Source organism: Ictalurus punctatus, chromosome 1 (assembly GCF_001660625.3).
Source record: "Ictalurus punctatus breed USDA103 chromosome 1, Coco_2.0, whole genome shotgun sequence".
NCBI classification, from domain to species: Eukaryota; Metazoa; Chordata; class Actinopteri; order Siluriformes; family Ictaluridae; genus Ictalurus; species Ictalurus punctatus.
Window position 1 is genome coordinate 2,810,260 of NC_030416.2, and position 15,642 is coordinate 2,825,901.

Here is a 15,642-nt window from a genome sequence, read left to right on the forward strand (position 1 = left end):
ACAACCACGTGCTCCCTTCAGTGCACAGGTCACTAACAGAAAGGGACGAGTGGCTTTATTTATGCAGCTCTTAAATAGTCCTTAAATACCACAGTGGTCATGATGAATGGTAACCATGCTAACTAGCATATGGTGCAAAGCACTGCACAGCACTTACGTGTGTGTGTGTGTGTGTGACCAACAGGCAGGGAAGAGTCAGTCACCCCAATTTCCCATGGGAAATTTTAGCTCTGCCCCTTCCTCGTCAGCATCCTCCTCTTTTGGACAAATGGGTGGCGCTTCAGCTAACATTGCAGCCAACACGACTAATTACTCACAGATGAACGCTCGCAACCATCAGTCCACAAACGGATATGGTAAGAGCTCAAAGATGACAAACCCCCCCCCCCCCCCCCCCCCCTTCCCCTTTTTTCCCCCCTTTTTTTTTGTATGTCTCAAACACACACACACAGACTCTCTCATTCTCACACCACAGGTGACATGAGCCAGTCGGGGCCGCAGTTCTCCTCTAGACCATCAGAGGCAGCAGCAGCGTGGCAGCAGTGGCAAAATCAACCACACACACAAAATACAGTGGACACGCATCCTCATATACAGAACAGCCAACCAGAGATGTTTACCGTGAGTATTACATGGGCACATGCATACTACATACAGTCATTAAATCTGAGATAACGTAAACATGACTGTACAGATAGACATGATGTCACTCATCGTTTCTTGAAACAGGTCATTGGATTGTGGCCTGAGATTGTACGGTATAGGGTACAGCTTGACAGCATTAGGTTAAGGCATAAGACATTACAGTAGGGAATAGGGTTCTGGCACAGACACTGTCATAGTAAGTTGGGTGCATCAGTAGGCCACAAAGACACTTGGATAGGGAGCAGGGGGCGTCTACGGGCCGCACGGACACTAGGACCGGGAGCAGGGTGCGTCTATGGGCCGCACGGGCACTAGGACGGGGAGCAGGGGGCGTCTATGGGCCGCACAGACACTAAGACGGGGAGCGGGGGGCATCAGTAGGTTTGAGATGGGTAACAAATCTCTGCTCAGCCGGGACATTAATATCAATCACTTCAGCTCTCCATGGAAGCATTTATCTCTGCCTGTTCTACATATCTTCTTTTCCCCCGCAGGATGTTCTGTCCATGCTGGATACGTCTGCCAACTTCAGCAACGAAGACTTTACCGAAATGCCCATGTTTCCTCCATTTCCTGAGTGATCCCTGTCATTTTCTTTTAGCCTTTTTCTTTTCTTTCTTTGTCTCTTTCTTCTTCTTATCTAGTTTATCAAGAAACAAAACGAGGGGAGATTTGTTGATTGATTTTTTCGGGGGGGTGTAAATTAATGTCTCGTATAGAGTCTTCCTCCACGGAGGAAGCGGCTGTGTTCTAATAACCACGCACAAGTGCACAAAGTGAGCACAATCAGTCCAACACACTGAGTTAGGTTTATCCTCTTGCGCCCCCAGAAACACGCGCACGCACACACACACTCGCCCAAACTTGGAGACATTTGCAGTTTTACCCCAAACACGAGGACTGTGTCGATGTTCAGTTTTATATTCAGTAGCGAGAATTGTTTATATTTTACAATATTATCACAGTATAATAGATATATTTTTTTAAAAACGGGTGGTTCTTATCACGCCTTCCAAATCTGACTACCTTTATTGCACTGCCTAAAAATGCTACCTATGTAAGATGCCTTCTCCCGAGCAGAGCACAGAGGTAGTGACGATATTTTACCAACAGAACACTGCGATTGTTGTACCGCTGATTATGGACACGTGCCTATGTAAATTCACACAGTCACTGTTACCATTTCCATGGAAACCATCGTTCATTTTCTTCTGAAAGCAATTATTATTAATATGATTATTCACATTATCACTATGAAAATGTGTCGTAATTAGACTTAAAGGCACACAGACTTTCCTGGACTTTTCTTTTATTCACTTTGTTTATCAAGTGACTTGATAAGTAGCTAAAAGAATTTGGCATGTATCTGGTTATGGTCTAAAATGCATATGCAAATTAGCGACCGCTCTAGTATTTATTTATTTAATGTTAATTTCCTAAATGACAAATCTCCTCATCCTGATTTGCATATGCAAATTAGCTACGCCTGCGTCAGCTGCAACTGTGGTGCTCTGTTATTCAGTTTTCTTGCTCTCCTTCTTTCTGACAATCACTTTTGTTCAATTTTGTTTTCTAGTGAATTGCATTTTAATTTAATTCTGGGGGTGATTTCAATTTATTAAAAATAAGACCGTAAAAAAAAGAAAGATTGTGTACGATCTAAAATAATGATTTTTTTTTTTTCCTTTTTAACCCGATACTTCAGATGAAAGCTTGGTATTAATAGTTTGCAGTAGTTATTAGTAGTTTTAAAAAAAAAAAAAAAATTTTAGTCAAATGCATTCATCATATAATGTCCATGTGCATGTCTGGGGAAGTGCCCTGAATATAATTTAAATATGAAAGATCGCAAATATTGAACTTTTTAATTATTTTTCCTCAACTAACTACCTAGAGTGTTAACCTGTGATGCTCAAATAATTCCCGATATTTCTTTTTCTTTTTTTTTTTCCTCGTTAAAGACATTTGCATTTACAATAGTAATTAAAAAAAAGTCTACACACCCCTGTTAAAATAGCAGGATTTTATGCTGTAAGATGATAAATCCACCTATACAATGCCACTGAAAACTAAAGTGACACATATCAGAGAGAAAAATACAAATAAAAAAACTTAATCTTATTGCATAAGTGTGCACACTCTTTTATAACTGGGATATAAAATCAACCAATCGTCAAGCTCGTGTGAAATAGTAGTACACACGCATTTCTTCAACAGATGTGACTCCGATGAACACTAAATAAATCTCAGCTGTTCTTTTAGGATTTTTCTGACGTCTTGGTTGCATCCTAGTTGCAAAATCCACGCCACAAGAGCCCACGAGGGCTACAAAACAACGTCCAAGGCATTGGATATACCATAGAACACAGTGAAGACACGGTCATCAACAAGTGGAGAAAATGTGACAAAAGAAGACGGCGAGAAAACTTTGTCAGGGAGGCTATCAAGAGGCCTACAGAAGATTTCTGGCAAGTAGTGGTTGCTTCCTACATGTGACAACCATCTCCCGTATTCTTCATGTGTCTGGGCTATGGGCCAGGGTTGCAAGACACGTATATCCAGTCTCCCAAAAGCATCGGGGAAAAACGTGTTATGGTCTGATGAGACGAAGATCGAGCTTAATTGGCCGTAATTGTAAAAAGGTATGTTTGGCACAGAAACAGCAGGAAACATCAGCAAAAGAACACCATCCTCACAGTGAAGCACGGTGGTGGCGGTATGCTTTGGGACTGCTTTTCTTCTGCTGGAAATAGGGTTTTAGTAAAAGCTGGAGGGAATCACAAATGGCCCGGCCAAAGCCAAGACCTAAATCCTATAGAAACATCTGAAGAGGTTCGTGCACAGGAGATTTGGCACATCGGGAATTTTTTTTTTGCAAAGAAGAGTGAGGAAAATATTCCTGAGTCAAGATGTGCCAAGCTTATAGACTCTTATCCAAACAGACTGAGTGGTGTAATAAAATCCAAGGGTGCTTCAACTAAGTATTAGTTCAGGGGTGTGCACACTTACACAATTAGTTTTGTTTTTCAATAGCTTTTTACAGTTTGTCATTATTTTCTTTACATCGAAGGTCAAAATGTTCTAATATGATTTTACATCGCAAAAACCTGCCATTTTAACAAGGGTGTGTAGACTTTTTAGATCCACTCTACCTACCTACAGTCTAATCTGTGATGCTCAAATAATTTCCAATATTTTTTTTTTTTTTTTTTTTAACCCCCACTTGTCAAAGACGTTTGTAGGCATTTCTTATGTTCCTTCTCTGTTTCTACGATCCAAAGACTCCCGTGTTTTGCAGTTGTTTTAAAACCGATTCCTTTTTTTTTTGCCATTTTTAAATGGGTTACTCATGTTTCAGGGCGTGTCTCACTTATGCTCTAATTTGCATATGCAAATTAGCCAGGCGGGACATGACGAGGGTGATTTTTATTCTTGTTTGTTTGTTTGTTTTAAAGCATTACTGCAGCCGTGAAAATGCAGTTTATATAAATGACACAAATCTAAAAAATATATATATATGTATATGAAAATGTTGAGAACTTGTTTGGAACTCTTTTTGTATTAAATTGTTATATTGTCCAAAAGCAATGCGGTTTGTGTGGTGAGCTTTTTCAAATCTGCATGTTTTATGATTTTATGTGTAAACGTATACATATCTTCAGAACTGTCCCCAGCAGGACGACCTGCTCGGTGATTCCCGTTGCGTCTAGCAGCAAGTGACAGCAAAGTGTGTTTTTAATGTGTGTATTCACGTTTATTTATCGATAAGGGTTATTAACGAGACTAACCGTGTAAAGATGTTCCTATGCCATTCTAAGTGTTGTAATTTCTGACTATTTAAACTGTTCAAATGTTAATACGTTCAAAATCCACATCTGCTTCTTTTTCCGCACGGGAGAGGAAGATCAACTTGCAGGCTTTTGTAAAATTTAGCAGTGAATCCCCTTGAGGTAACTCTGATCTTTTGCAACTGTCAGGTGTCTTAGATTCTGGCAGTCAGGAAGGCCTTTAGAAGAAGAAGCCTTCATTGGTCACATGTACATTACAGCACAGTGAAATTCTTCTCTTCTTATATCCCAGCTTGTTAGGAAGTTCGGGTCAGAGCATGGGCAGGGTCAGCCATGATCGGGCACCACTGGAGCAGAGAGGGTTAAGGACTTTACTCAAGGGCCCAACAGTGGAAACGTGGCAGTGCTATAGCTTGAACCCCCGACCTTCTGATCATTAACCCAGAGCCTTAACCGTTGAGCCACCACTTGCATCAAATTCTGGGTCCGAGCATGGCTCAGTCCCATTTCTCTAACCGGTTTTCCTCTTACAGTAAGGTGTTGAAAGGTAAAAACCTCTTTTATGTTGCCTTCAAACCTGTCAAAAGGTCTGTTTTGTGTACCAACCTTCTGGATTTTCTAGATTAGTCAGTAGTTTTGAACGTAAGAGTTTAAAAAATAATAATAATTTTATTTGTGACTCAGCTCATGACGACAAGAGGAAGTTTTAAGAGAGCTAGAGTTTGTCAGTGAGTAAAATTGCTATTCGTGAAATCATTTTACTGTTCGATTTGGAATCTAGACTCCTCCGCTTCGTGTTAAGCCGGATCATATCACTCCGGTGTGGATTATTTTCCTAGACCAACACAATATTTCCCATTAGACCGGTACATCGGTGAAAGGAATATTTCTTTGGTTGTGATGTCCATTTGGGATCATTTGCCCAAAATGTTTGGGAACCCCTGCTGTAGATTCATCTCCCCAACAGCCATCGCAGGGTCCAGTATAGCTGGAGTTTGGAGCAGGTCCGACATCCAGAAAAACGTGTTTACTTCTATTGCACGTGACGCTTGCTTCAGTAATGTTTTCATCTCCAAGCACCTTATTGTTACCAAACTCCACTTTTTAAGTATTCATTGAGGACACAGGTGGTGTGTGTGTGTGTGTGTGTGTGTGTGTGTGGAAGTAGCCACAGGAGATCAAGATCAACAGGGTCAGTTACCTACACGGAATTCAGTCCTCGCCATCCAGAAGGCTTTATCTTATCACCACAGAGCTAATCAACAACGATTTTTGTCGGGATTTAATTCAAAAAGAGATCAAATTCTTTATAAAGATATACGACTACACCTACAGAAGAGGGATGGAACATGAGATGAAGATGATCTACGTCATCAAATCAAGGACTGAAGAAGCGTCATAAAAGGGGCTCTTTTTTTGTTAGCAACTTTATCGACCTACGTAAAGGATTCTTCTCTTATTCAGAGGCATGTGTATGTTTACAGTTTTATAATCAAAGGTGTGTTGAGTTTTATGCTGAATGTATTTATTGGATATATTTGTGACTTAGAGTGTTACGAGGGAATTTGTGATCAAAGAAGGACTTTCAGGACCTTAAAAATAGGACCGACTTTTACTAAAAGACTGAGAGGCATCTAGAGATCATTATATTAGACGCTCTGTGAAGATTTAAGAAGATATTTTGAGTCAAATGATGAAGAGTAATGAGGTCCTGAAGATTAAAAAAAAATGGATGTGGATTTGGGTTTCATTCTTTTATGCCCATTGTTTGTCTTCCAAGAGTTACTCATATGAGCCGTTCATATGAGCCATATGAGTTATTCATGTGAGCCAAAGATGTTTTGCCCTTTTTAATTGGGAACGGTGATGAAATATTATTGGAGGGTAAAAAGAAAGACACATTTAACACATCAATCAGATATCAGAAAGGATTCGTCCCTGTGTACAGTGATGTCGACTTGTTCCCTCGAGCTTTGCTCAAGCTTGATCAACAACCTAAATGGTTTTTCTTTCCCCAGCGGATAGATCAAACATGGATGTTCCTCTTTCTGAGTCACGGCTGGACGTGGATGTGGATCTGGGCTTCGCTCTTTTCTTCTTCTTCCTGCTCTGCGTGTTCCTGCTGATCAGCATCGTGCGCTGCTCCCAAATCGTGCTCGATCCCTACAGCGCCATCTCAATCTCCATCTATCAGGAGGAGCAGGACGCATGAACGCTTTAACTCAGGAGCTCTACAAGGAGGAGTCAGAGAAACTCAACACTAAGACTCAGAACTAAAAATTGCTAAAGTTTTAAAATACGAAGCATTTGTTTGTTCTTGTTTGTGTGTAGTCCGTCTCTGGGTGCTTGTTTCTGCGCTGTTTGTACGATGTCTTAGTGTGAAACACTCAGTGTCTTGCTGTTATAGGAAAATAATCAACAACAAGGTGGTGTGATGATGTGGATTATCCTTAACAGCACGTCCCAAATTGTTTTATTCCTCTTATACCACAGAAAGTACAGTTGTTAATGTATAAGTAACAGCATTGTGGGGGGGTTTTGTAGCGGAAATCTAGCTTAAATAACTAGCATCCATGCTAACCACATGAGGACGTTACAATTTATGTGTTAAATTAATCATTTATTTTCAGTTTATAATTTGGGTAACAGGGTTGTATTTTCAAAAGTGATCTGGTCATTCGTTAATGTTGCAAATAAAGAAAAAAAGGAGAGAGAACAAGAAAATGTGCTCCTCTTCTTCCCGTGATCTTCGGGAAATTTGGATGATGCAACTTCCTGTTGTGGAATATTCCAGAATTCCAGAATGTACACTAAAATGTTTCACATCAAATTTCGAGTCGAGGATGTTCATTTAAAAATATAATGTTTTTTTGTTTTTGTTTTTTAAAAAAAAAAAAAAAAAAAAAAGTATGTTAATGGTTGAGTGTTAAGTGGTTAAATGGTTGTGTTTCAAGGTAAAATATAATTAGTTTTCTGAAATGCTATTGTTGTAGATTTTGTAGGTTTTATTGAAGGTGTGTGTACACACACACACACATATATTTATTTATTTATTTATTTATTTTACCTGTGTACACTTTACGTGTTTTTAATGTTTAAACGATTAAAACTCTCATTTCACCTCACCATGAGAAATATATATAACTTTTTAAAATGTGCATTATTTTATACATTTATTGACTTGCTTAGTTACTAATCTGTAAGATAATAACATCTTGCGCGAGGGCTTTTCTTTTGAAATTTGAAAATTAAAAGTCGCCGTGGTGTTTCCTTCACGCGCCTTACATGCTAGTAATGTGTTAGCTCGCTGGGCCGAGCGAATACGCGCTGTGTCGGTGTAAACTGGGTGATGTGCGGGAGTTTCCGCGGTATTTAGTGGGGTTCGGTGGCTTCTGGCTGAGGTACGACTTTGTTTATTGCTTTACTTTAACGAAACATCCACAGACACACACACACACGGCTGTGAGGCTCAAGGTTAAAGTCGTCAGCGCGTGAGCCCAGACTCAAGCTGTGTGAAGATTAATTAACCTCTGTGTGTGTGTGTGTGTGTGTGTGTGTGTGTGTGTGTGTTTGTTTGTTTGTTTGTTTGTTTCAGGAACATGTCCGTCTTGGGGAGTTTGTTGAATACCGGAGTGTCACTGTGGAGAAGCTCACTGCAGCTCTGCACCACACACCTCCACACAGGTGAGGAACTGTTACTACTGCTAGCTGCCTTTAAGGGGAAAGTTCACTAATGCACTGCTCAAACAGTCATGCACCTGACTGCGTCATAGCCTCATTTGCATATCAGTTTGTCCCTCTCTTTCTGTCCGCATCTATCTATCTATCTATCTATCTATCTATCTATCTATCTATGACTACGTTTACATGGACAGCAGGAATCTAGTTATTGACTTTACTCTGAGTAAGATAATGTGATTAAGGTGTTTACATGAGTCGCTTTTAGAGTACTCCTTTCATGTTCCCGTTTTACGTGTTATAGAACATAATTAGATTAACGGCACACATCATTACGTCACCGCGTCACGCCGTCCCTCCAGAATTTCACGTATCGACATAGTTAGTTTTCGTTATGGGACCGTATACAGTTTTCGGTGTTTTTTTTTGTAATTTTTTTTACAAGTGCAGTTAATTATTTGTCGTGCTGTTCGTGCAAATAGACGACTGCTTGAAGCCGTGGGCTGCATCCCAAACCGCATACTTACCGTCTATATAGCAGCCGAGATACATGTATTTCTCCTACTTCAGGCCTATAGTAGGTAAGTACGTGGTTTGGGACGCAGCCATGTTCTTGTTTGCCGTAAAACGGTTGAGCACTGCCGTGTGTGATCGTGTCCTGTCGCAAAATGCGGTGAAAACTCTCACACGACGGTAATAGTGTGATTAAGGTGTGTAAATGTCTGTAATACACGTCGATAATGCGACTAAAACAGGAATACTCCACACGTCTTAATTCAATTTGTGTTTATTTGAGCATGACCTTAATCGGATTAAGGTAATTAAAAATTGATGTTTACATGCTAGTTTCTTAAGAGTATTGTCTTAATCAGGTTAATAGTGGATTATTGTCCATTATGTAAACGCACTCTATCTATCTATCTACAGTGGTGCTTCAGATTTTTTTCTAGAATTTTCTGTGCAAGTCTGACCTAAAACAGATTTTCACTCATGATTGTCATTCCATTCATTCTAAACACCTGACTCTAATTTCACCTTCAAATTAACTGCTAATCCTAGAGGTTCACATGCTTTTGTTGCTCACAGAGATGTAAGATTGGATCATTTTCCTCAATAAATAAATGACAGACATATTTTTAGCTCATTTGTTTAATTGGGTTCTTGGTAGGACTCATGTGAAACATCTATTTTTAGGTCGTATTTATGCAGAAATATAGAAAATTCAAAAGGGTTCACAAACTTTCAAGCACCACTGAAGCACTAGCTCTATCTATATCTCTATATACAGTCTGTTTCCATGCGTCGCTATCATTTGGTCTTCTGTCACTACCCCAAAGTTGATTAGTTTTGTATAACAGCACGTGCCCAAGTGTTTTATGTCCTCCAGGGTTTCCCCTGATTTCCTCGTCTATTTGTGTGTGTGTGTGTGTGTTAGGAGCGTGTTTGCGTGTGCGGATGCACGCCATCCCGCCCCTGAAGCAGGTGGACCGGTGGACGGAGAAGAGGAGCATGTACGGTGTATACGATAACATCGGCATTCTGGGTGAGCAACGTTAGCCGTGCGTGCTGTTCATTATCAGTCAGCCAGGCTCCATACATGCCTTCAGTTACCATAGCAACCATTATCCACTACACTGCACCACTTAGGCCAAAATACTCGTTTCTGATTGGCTGGCAGGTTGTGCATTTGTTTACTACTAGAAGAGTTCTACCTCTAATGTAGATTCAGACTGGTCATACTCTGTAACCATGAAAACAGTGGTTTAGTCACTATCAGAATGGTGGACACGTGTTGACGAAACTGATTGGCTTACAGGCTGGTGATTTGTTTTTTACCTTGGCAACAAAATGCAGGCACACTCACAGTTTGTGTTGGCCAAACAGGAAGTGGTTAACGAACTGTTAAAAACCTGCTCCTGTCACCATAGCAACCAATAACGCATGCCAGCAGGGATGAAGTTTTATGCCTTTTGAATTGTTCACCTCAGGCGATTTTAAAGCCCACCCTAAAGAGCTGATCAGAGGGCCGGTGTGGGTGCGCGGTTTCCGTGGTAATGAGTACCAGCGGCTGGCGCGCAAGAAGAAGATGGTGGGAGATCGCATGATGACAGAGGATAAGCTGGTGCTGGAGAAGAGACTGCGCTTCCTTTATCGCCGCTTCAACCGCTACGGCAAACACAGATAGTCCTGCTCTCTGTGCGTGTGGGCGTGTGTGTGTGTGTGTGTGTGTGTGTGTGTGTGTGTGTTTTCAATTAAATAAAGGAAAAATGTAAAACTATCACCTTCTTCCCTGTTTCTGAATTGTTTACCAGGAGTTAACCGTGCAGATTCATACTGTAATAAGAAATTTTCTGAATATTAAACATTACATCAGTTTATTTAAAAATTAATTTTTTTTTAATGAGGTTCCGTGTGAAAATGATTCACTGTAATACAGTCATAATGAGCGGCATGTTCACTGTTAATAATAAATAGCTTTATGTTTAAAAGATCGGTTCAAACAGAAATGTACAACGTTCAAGACTAACGTAACTAACAAATAAAGGAAGCTCATCGCATAGTTTAGCATTTTTCATTCACGCATGCCTGAATCAGGTACATCACAAAAAAAGGCACTGTTTTTAAAATATACAAATTAATCATGAACTATATTTTCATCCGAATCATTTCTTCTGCACAGACAACTACAGGACAAAGTGTGTGCTAAACTGGTGGCTGTAACGTTCCTGTCCCTGTTGGCGAATCACCCCCCCCCCCCCCCCCGGTCTCTAAATCACATTCGAGCTTGTACACACTTTCAGTTCAGACTGGAGGAGGTGGAGTTCAGTGCGAGAGGGAGTTCGGGCTCGGGAACGTTGTCTCGGACATCATGCACAGCTCCGACTCGGCCTGCGACGCAAAGCGGAGACACAACGTTAGAATTTTTAAGCGTTTGAGACACACTGCCGAAGTGTTTGACTGTGTTAGGTCTCACTTGAGAGTCTCTCTCTCGCTCCTTTGGAACCCGATGCCGCTTTTTCTTCACTCCGCATGATGATTGGTTAGTGGCGGAGGGGGAGGAGCCATCGTCCTCTCCTGGGGCACCGTCTAAATTGGCTCCACCCTCATCCTGTTAAGACATGTATGTCATTGTTGTGTGGGCGGTGCTTCATTCTCATGACATGGTATGAGTGTCTTTTATCACTTAATGTTCTTATTGTTGTTATTATTATTATTATTATTATAATACAGGATGTGTCCCACATCTAGCGGTATTGTGATCTCGGCATTTCTGTAATCGTCTCTGTACGCATCCAGAGTCTTCATGAGGAACCTAACACACACACACAGACACACGAATGTTAAAATCAGGGTATAAAATGTGAAATTAGTGTGATGAGTAGTTTTTCTTATAAGTCATCCCATTCCCCTTTTTAAACATTTTAAACATAAGAGCTGTAGTACGCCTTGCCTTCTCTCTTTCTTCAGTCTGCGTGTGAGTCTCTGGACGTGGTGAAGGCGAGCCAGCGTCCTCTCGTTCACCTGAAAGAACACAAATCACACATTTCTACCATGACAAGGTCACAAATCCTATCTCACACACGACACCCAGGAAAAATCCCAAAAGGCACTTATGTACTTGTTCAAGCTCCTTGACCCTTTTGCTCAGAGCCTGATATTTCCTCTTGTCCACGTCCCTCGTGTCCTTCTGTTCATCCTGAGGAGGTCCTCCGCTCTCCAGGATCTCGGTGGCTCCTGAAGCCAGCTCGACGCCCGCAGCCTCCAGTTCGGCTTCCAGGATGTGACCACCAAAGAGAGGAGGCAAAGCCAGGCCTGAGAAATCCTCCATCATCTACAGCACAGGAGAGATATGAGGCAAAAAAAAACACCTTATAGCATGATACAACACTTTGACAATCATGCATAAATTATACAACATAAACACACATGCAAAATGTATGTATTAGTCTAAAATCTCAGCAACTTTTAAACCAACATAACTGGTCTATAGCTACGTTTATTTACATGTTGACAAACAAGGGCACAAGCAAACACAATACAAGACTTACTTTGAACACTGCTAGCGAATAAAACTATAACCTATTTGGTGTCACATCAGCACGAAAGAGTCTTCAACTTATCTAATAAGAAGCAACTAACAACGTACATTCGCCTCACTTCATAAATAACCTTTCAGTTCGTCCATAACAACACCTAACAGCTTTTCTACAGCAGCGCCGACGGTCTACGACGCATGATAATGACGTCACAGATTCGCAATCAATACGGAGCGGGTAATGCTACTCAGATTCTCTATTTAATAATGTTGCAACATGAAGGCACAATGAAACTTAGGCGTCAAATATAATTTCCACACGAAAAAAAAATCCAATAAGTATATATTTATGTTTAAAGAAAAAGAAACGCACAAACAATGCGTTATTAAGTCACGTTTAAAGTACGTTACTTATGTATTTTGTGATTTTTTTTTATTTTTTGACGCTACAAAAACTAATACTGTTCAATAGTTGCATGTTCAATATAATTTTTTATGACATAAATTACAATAATTAAATACATAAATAATAAGAAAACAAACACGGAATACCACTTGGGTTTTACATGAAATATATCAAGAATATAACATTAAATCTAACTCTTTTTTTGCATAGTAAGTATAAATCACTAAGCAAATCGTGATATTTCATAATAACGTCTCCTCAAAAAATTCGAGCTTCATTACGTCGCTTGTAATATATATCATTCCTATTGAGCCAATAAGGAGCGAGAAACGTCCCTGGACTTCGAACTACATTTCCCATTAGGAGCTGAGAACAGAACTACACGACCCAACATGGCGGGTAGTAAGTATTCAACAGCGAGCTAGCGCCTTGAAATGCGCGATATTTAATAGTATCAGTTGTTATGATTAATATATTTAGATTAAAATGATGTTATAAATGGGTTTAAACATTGCAGTTCATCAAAATGGGGTGTAATTAGGTGTTTTTGAGTCGGGAGTGACCTTGGGGCTGGAGGTGCTGTACAGTTAGATATGCTAGTCTTTAATCTCTTTAGCTAAAAGGGAAGTTAAAGGAAGCGTATTTATTATTTATATGTAAATAAGAGAGAGAGAGAGAGAGAGTGTGTGTGAGTGAGTGAGTGAGTGAATATATACATTAAATACAAACACAAATTATACAGATGAATTGTACTGCATTCACTTTGTTCAGTCTGCACATGTATTTAATACATATAACTTTTTATTGTTTCAGTCGGAAAGTTCCTGAGAAACGCCTGGAATAAGGAGCCCGTGATCACAGCAGCCTGTGGCCTCGGCGTCGCCGGTCAGTGTCATAATGAATCTGAGGCCAAAAAACTATTTTCAACTGACCAAAGTTTAGTCATGATTAGTCCTGCTACTTCTAGTGCAGGGCTTCCCAAACTTGTTGACCCCAAATGGCCATTTAGAGTTTTCTGCTTTTTAAAAAATTCCAGATATATAGGACTATATAAATAAACACACTGAGAAGCTCTGTGTCTCTTCCGCTGTCGTCGTGATTGTCGTCATGAGCTTTGTCTCGAATAGGAATCTCTGCTCCTACGTTAAAAAGTATTGTCCAATCTAGAAGCCTAGTACACAAAACAGACCTCTGGGTAGATGGACGGGGAAATGTTTTCCATTTATCTTGGCATTTCTCCCGGTAACATGTCAAAGTATTAGCACGCAAAAACCCTCTTCAATGTTTCAGATATTCGTTTGTAAAACAGTTGAACGAAACCGAGGAGGAGAAGGAGATTGTGAAGTTCTCCTTCAACCCCATTTGTAAATCAAGCGAAGCCATGTTTACTTGCTTAAAACGGCTCGCAAAAACCCTTCGGATGTCGCGTCGCTGCCCGTGTAGTTTATTTTTTAGTTCGTACTAATGCTGTAAACATTTATACACTGCTGTCACTAAAAGATCTGTAAATGCATCCCAGTGTGATTTTTGTTTTTTATATATTGAACTGATGTTTGTGCAGCTCTGATTCTGCCGTTGGTGAGCCCGTACACCAAATACACGGCCATGTTGAACAAAGCCACGCCGTACAACTACCCAGGTGAGTGACGCGCTCTCCTCAGGTGTACTGTATTGTGTCCAGAAAGAAAGAAAACCCCAGCGCCATCTGGTGGCTAGTACATGTGACAGTTTGAGAGATTCCCGTGTTAACTCTGTGCTGTGAACTTGTTTACCTGTTTACCTGCTCTGCTTTTGAACATTAACTCTTACCCGTGTTCTTTCAGTTCCTGTGCGAGACGATGGAAACATGCCTGACGTCCCCGCTCACCCGTGTGACCCGCAGGGCAGGAACCTGGATTGGCTGAAAAACATGTGAAATAATTAAATAAATATTCGCCGCCCCGAACCCTGTACAGATCTCTCGCTCTTTCTCAGTCAATGTGTCTCAATAAATATCCTTTATTTAACACCACTCGTTCATTTCTCTTATCATTTCTTTCGATATCAGTGTACAGGTAATAATGTTTCCTACATCCTGGTACGTTTTATTAGAATCACGGCTGGGAAAAGAAAGTTGTTTTGTTCTTATTACAGTAACAGTACATTTGGAGAAAGAGAAGTTTTTCTAGTCGATATATAGAAGTCAGATGTGTTACAGTCGCTGAGTCTTGAACCATAATTCTCATGATGAGACACTCCTACCTGCTTAGCCAAAAAAACACTTGGCTTTCAGGCAGCATCCATGGCTCAGTGGGTTAGAGTGGGTGTGAGTGAGTGGTGCTGAGATTCCTGGATCAGGTCTGGAGGTGTGCTGTGTGAAGGAACACTGGGAGTTATGTTAATGTGGATGAAAGGATTAAAAAAAAAAAAAAAAAACTTTCTTAAATGTGTATAATAGTAATAGAGTATAATAGTAAGTAGCTAGAAATGAAAGTGCAGTGAAAGACAGTGATTAAGCATGTTCCTGGAGATCTTCCTTCCTGCAGGTTTCATCTCCAACTAAAATCGAACACCTGTTTTAGTTGATCAAGAACTTCTTAAGGCAATGATTAGATGGTCAGTGCACCATTACGGTTGGAGATAAAAGTCTTCAGGAAGGTAGATCTCCAGAAACAGAGTTGGTGAGTAATGGTGTGGGTGGTTGATATAGAAGAGCAAGTAAAGATAGTGTGTGTATATTAAAGTAGGTAAATGAATGGAGGAATAAAAAAAAGGGGGGGGGAATATATATTGGAGAAGAGATAGCCCAGAGTGGCATAACCCCTCCTGCCACCTCTCCAGGAGCCCCAGGTGGGACATACTGGCTTTCACCCTCTCTCACTTTGCCAGATTTAGTGCCCCACTGGGTTCCAGCACCTTTAGCACAGGCCTTGATCCTGTGTGGTATTGCACCACAGAGGGACACACCCTTACACGTCTGAGCCACCAGTACCTTCTGACAATCTCACTTTTTAGGGGGGTTTATCTTTTACTTTACAATCACTTACACAGAAAACCGTTTCCTTCCACTTGAGCCAAGGTTTGAACTCTGATCCTGAAAAGTAAGGCAC

General features: G+C 40.5%; 5 protein-coding genes across 8 annotated transcripts in view; 4 read left to right on the top strand and 1 right to left on the bottom strand.

The window, feature by feature from the left end:
* The window catches only part of arnt (aryl hydrocarbon receptor nuclear translocator), a 15,174-nt gene extending 10,310 nt beyond the window's left edge, over nt 1–4,864 (top strand). For 2 of the 3 annotated variants that reach the window (XM_017465482.3, XM_017465499.3), the window contains 4 exons: nt 1–28; nt 185–356; nt 476–621; nt 1,140–4,233. The exon at nt 1–28 is cut by the window's left edge and continues 129 nt beyond it. In XM_017465482.3, coding sequence (XP_017320971.1) covers nt 1–28; nt 185–356; nt 476–621; nt 1,140–1,226 — 433 coding nt within the window. In that variant the 3' untranslated portion in view covers nt 1,227–4,233. Of the gene's footprint in view, nt 29–184; nt 357–475; nt 622–1,139; nt 4,234–4,725 lie in introns of those variants that run through there. The other variant, XM_053675235.1, reaches the window with a different exon arrangement.
* Nucleotides 4,841–7,550, top strand: LOC128629105 (cortexin domain-containing 1 protein). The gene is made up of 2 exons (XM_053675495.1): nt 4,841–4,980; nt 6,452–7,550. Exons 1-2 carry the CDS (start codon nt 4,926–4,928, stop codon nt 6,643–6,645), a joined length of 249 nt encoding a protein of 82 aa, XP_053531470.1. The 5' UTR covers nt 4,841–4,925; the 3' UTR covers nt 6,646–7,550.
* Nucleotides 7,551–7,686: 136 nt separating this feature from the next.
* mrpl51 (mitochondrial ribosomal protein L51) lies at nt 7,687–10,387 on the top strand. Its single transcript, NM_001200800.1, is given in 4 exon segments — nt 7,687–7,834; nt 8,029–8,117; nt 9,547–9,654; nt 10,100–10,387. Coding segments are annotated over 3 exon segments (390 nt in total). The 5' UTR covers nt 7,687–7,834; nt 8,029–8,032; the 3' UTR covers nt 10,297–10,387.
* Nucleotides 10,388–10,469: 82 nt separating this feature from the next.
* tfpt (TCF3 (E2A) fusion partner) lies at nt 10,470–12,359 on the bottom strand. 2 transcript variants are annotated; one of them, XM_017465511.3, is made up of 6 exons: nt 12,161–12,359; nt 11,731–11,943; nt 11,563–11,633; nt 11,355–11,424; nt 11,086–11,220; nt 10,470–11,000 (listed from the first exon to the last, which is right to left on the bottom strand). In XM_017465511.3, exons 2-6 carry the CDS (start codon nt 11,941–11,943, stop codon nt 10,935–10,937), a joined length of 555 nt encoding a protein of 184 aa, XP_017321000.1. In that variant the 5' UTR covers nt 12,161–12,359; the 3' UTR covers nt 10,470–10,934. The 2 variants fall into 2 exon arrangements, with proteins under 2 accessions (XP_017321000.1, XP_017321007.1); XM_017465518.3 differs by having other exon boundaries at nt 12,259–12,356.
* A 479-nt stretch (nt 12,360–12,838) lies between these two features.
* Nucleotides 12,839–14,564, top strand: ndufa3 (NADH:ubiquinone oxidoreductase subunit A3). Its single transcript, XM_017465526.3, has 4 exons — nt 12,839–12,955; nt 13,367–13,438; nt 14,115–14,192; nt 14,377–14,564. The coding sequence occupies exons 1-4, from the start codon at nt 12,946–12,948 to the stop codon at nt 14,466–14,468; spliced, it is 252 nt and encodes an 83-aa protein (XP_017321015.2). The 5' UTR covers nt 12,839–12,945; the 3' UTR covers nt 14,469–14,564.
* Nucleotides 14,565–15,642: the final 1,078 nt, after the last annotated feature.

Bases quoted from the DNA above. Each gene is read 5' to 3' on its own strand.
- LOC128629105 (XM_053675495.1), top strand. From the start codon at position 4,926: ATGGCTCAGTCCCATTTCTCTAACCGGTTTTCCTCTTACAGTAAGGTG. The intron at 4,981-6,451 runs GTAAAAACCTCT...TTCTTTCCCCAG, and splicing joins TTACAGTAAGGTGTTGAAAG to CGGATAGATCAAACATGGAT.
- tfpt (XM_017465511.3), bottom strand. From the start codon at position 11,943: ATGATGGAGGATTTCTCAGGCCTGGCTTTGCCTCCTCTCTTTGGTGGT. The intron at 11,221-11,354 runs GTGGGACACATC...ATGTCTTAACAG, and splicing joins AGATCACAATACCGCTAGAT to GATGAGGGTGGAGCCAATTT. The intron at 11,001-11,085 runs GTGAGACCTAAC...TTTGCGTCGCAG, and splicing joins AGCGAGAGAGAGACTCTCAA to GCCGAGTCGGAGCTGTGCAT.
- ndufa3 (XM_017465526.3), top strand. The intron at 13,439-14,114 runs GTCAGTGTCATA...ATGTTTGTGCAG, and splicing joins CTGTGGCCTCGGCGTCGCCG to CTCTGATTCTGCCGTTGGTG. The intron at 14,193-14,376 runs GTGAGTGACGCG...GTGTTCTTTCAG, and splicing joins CACGCCGTACAACTACCCAG to TTCCTGTGCGAGACGATGGA.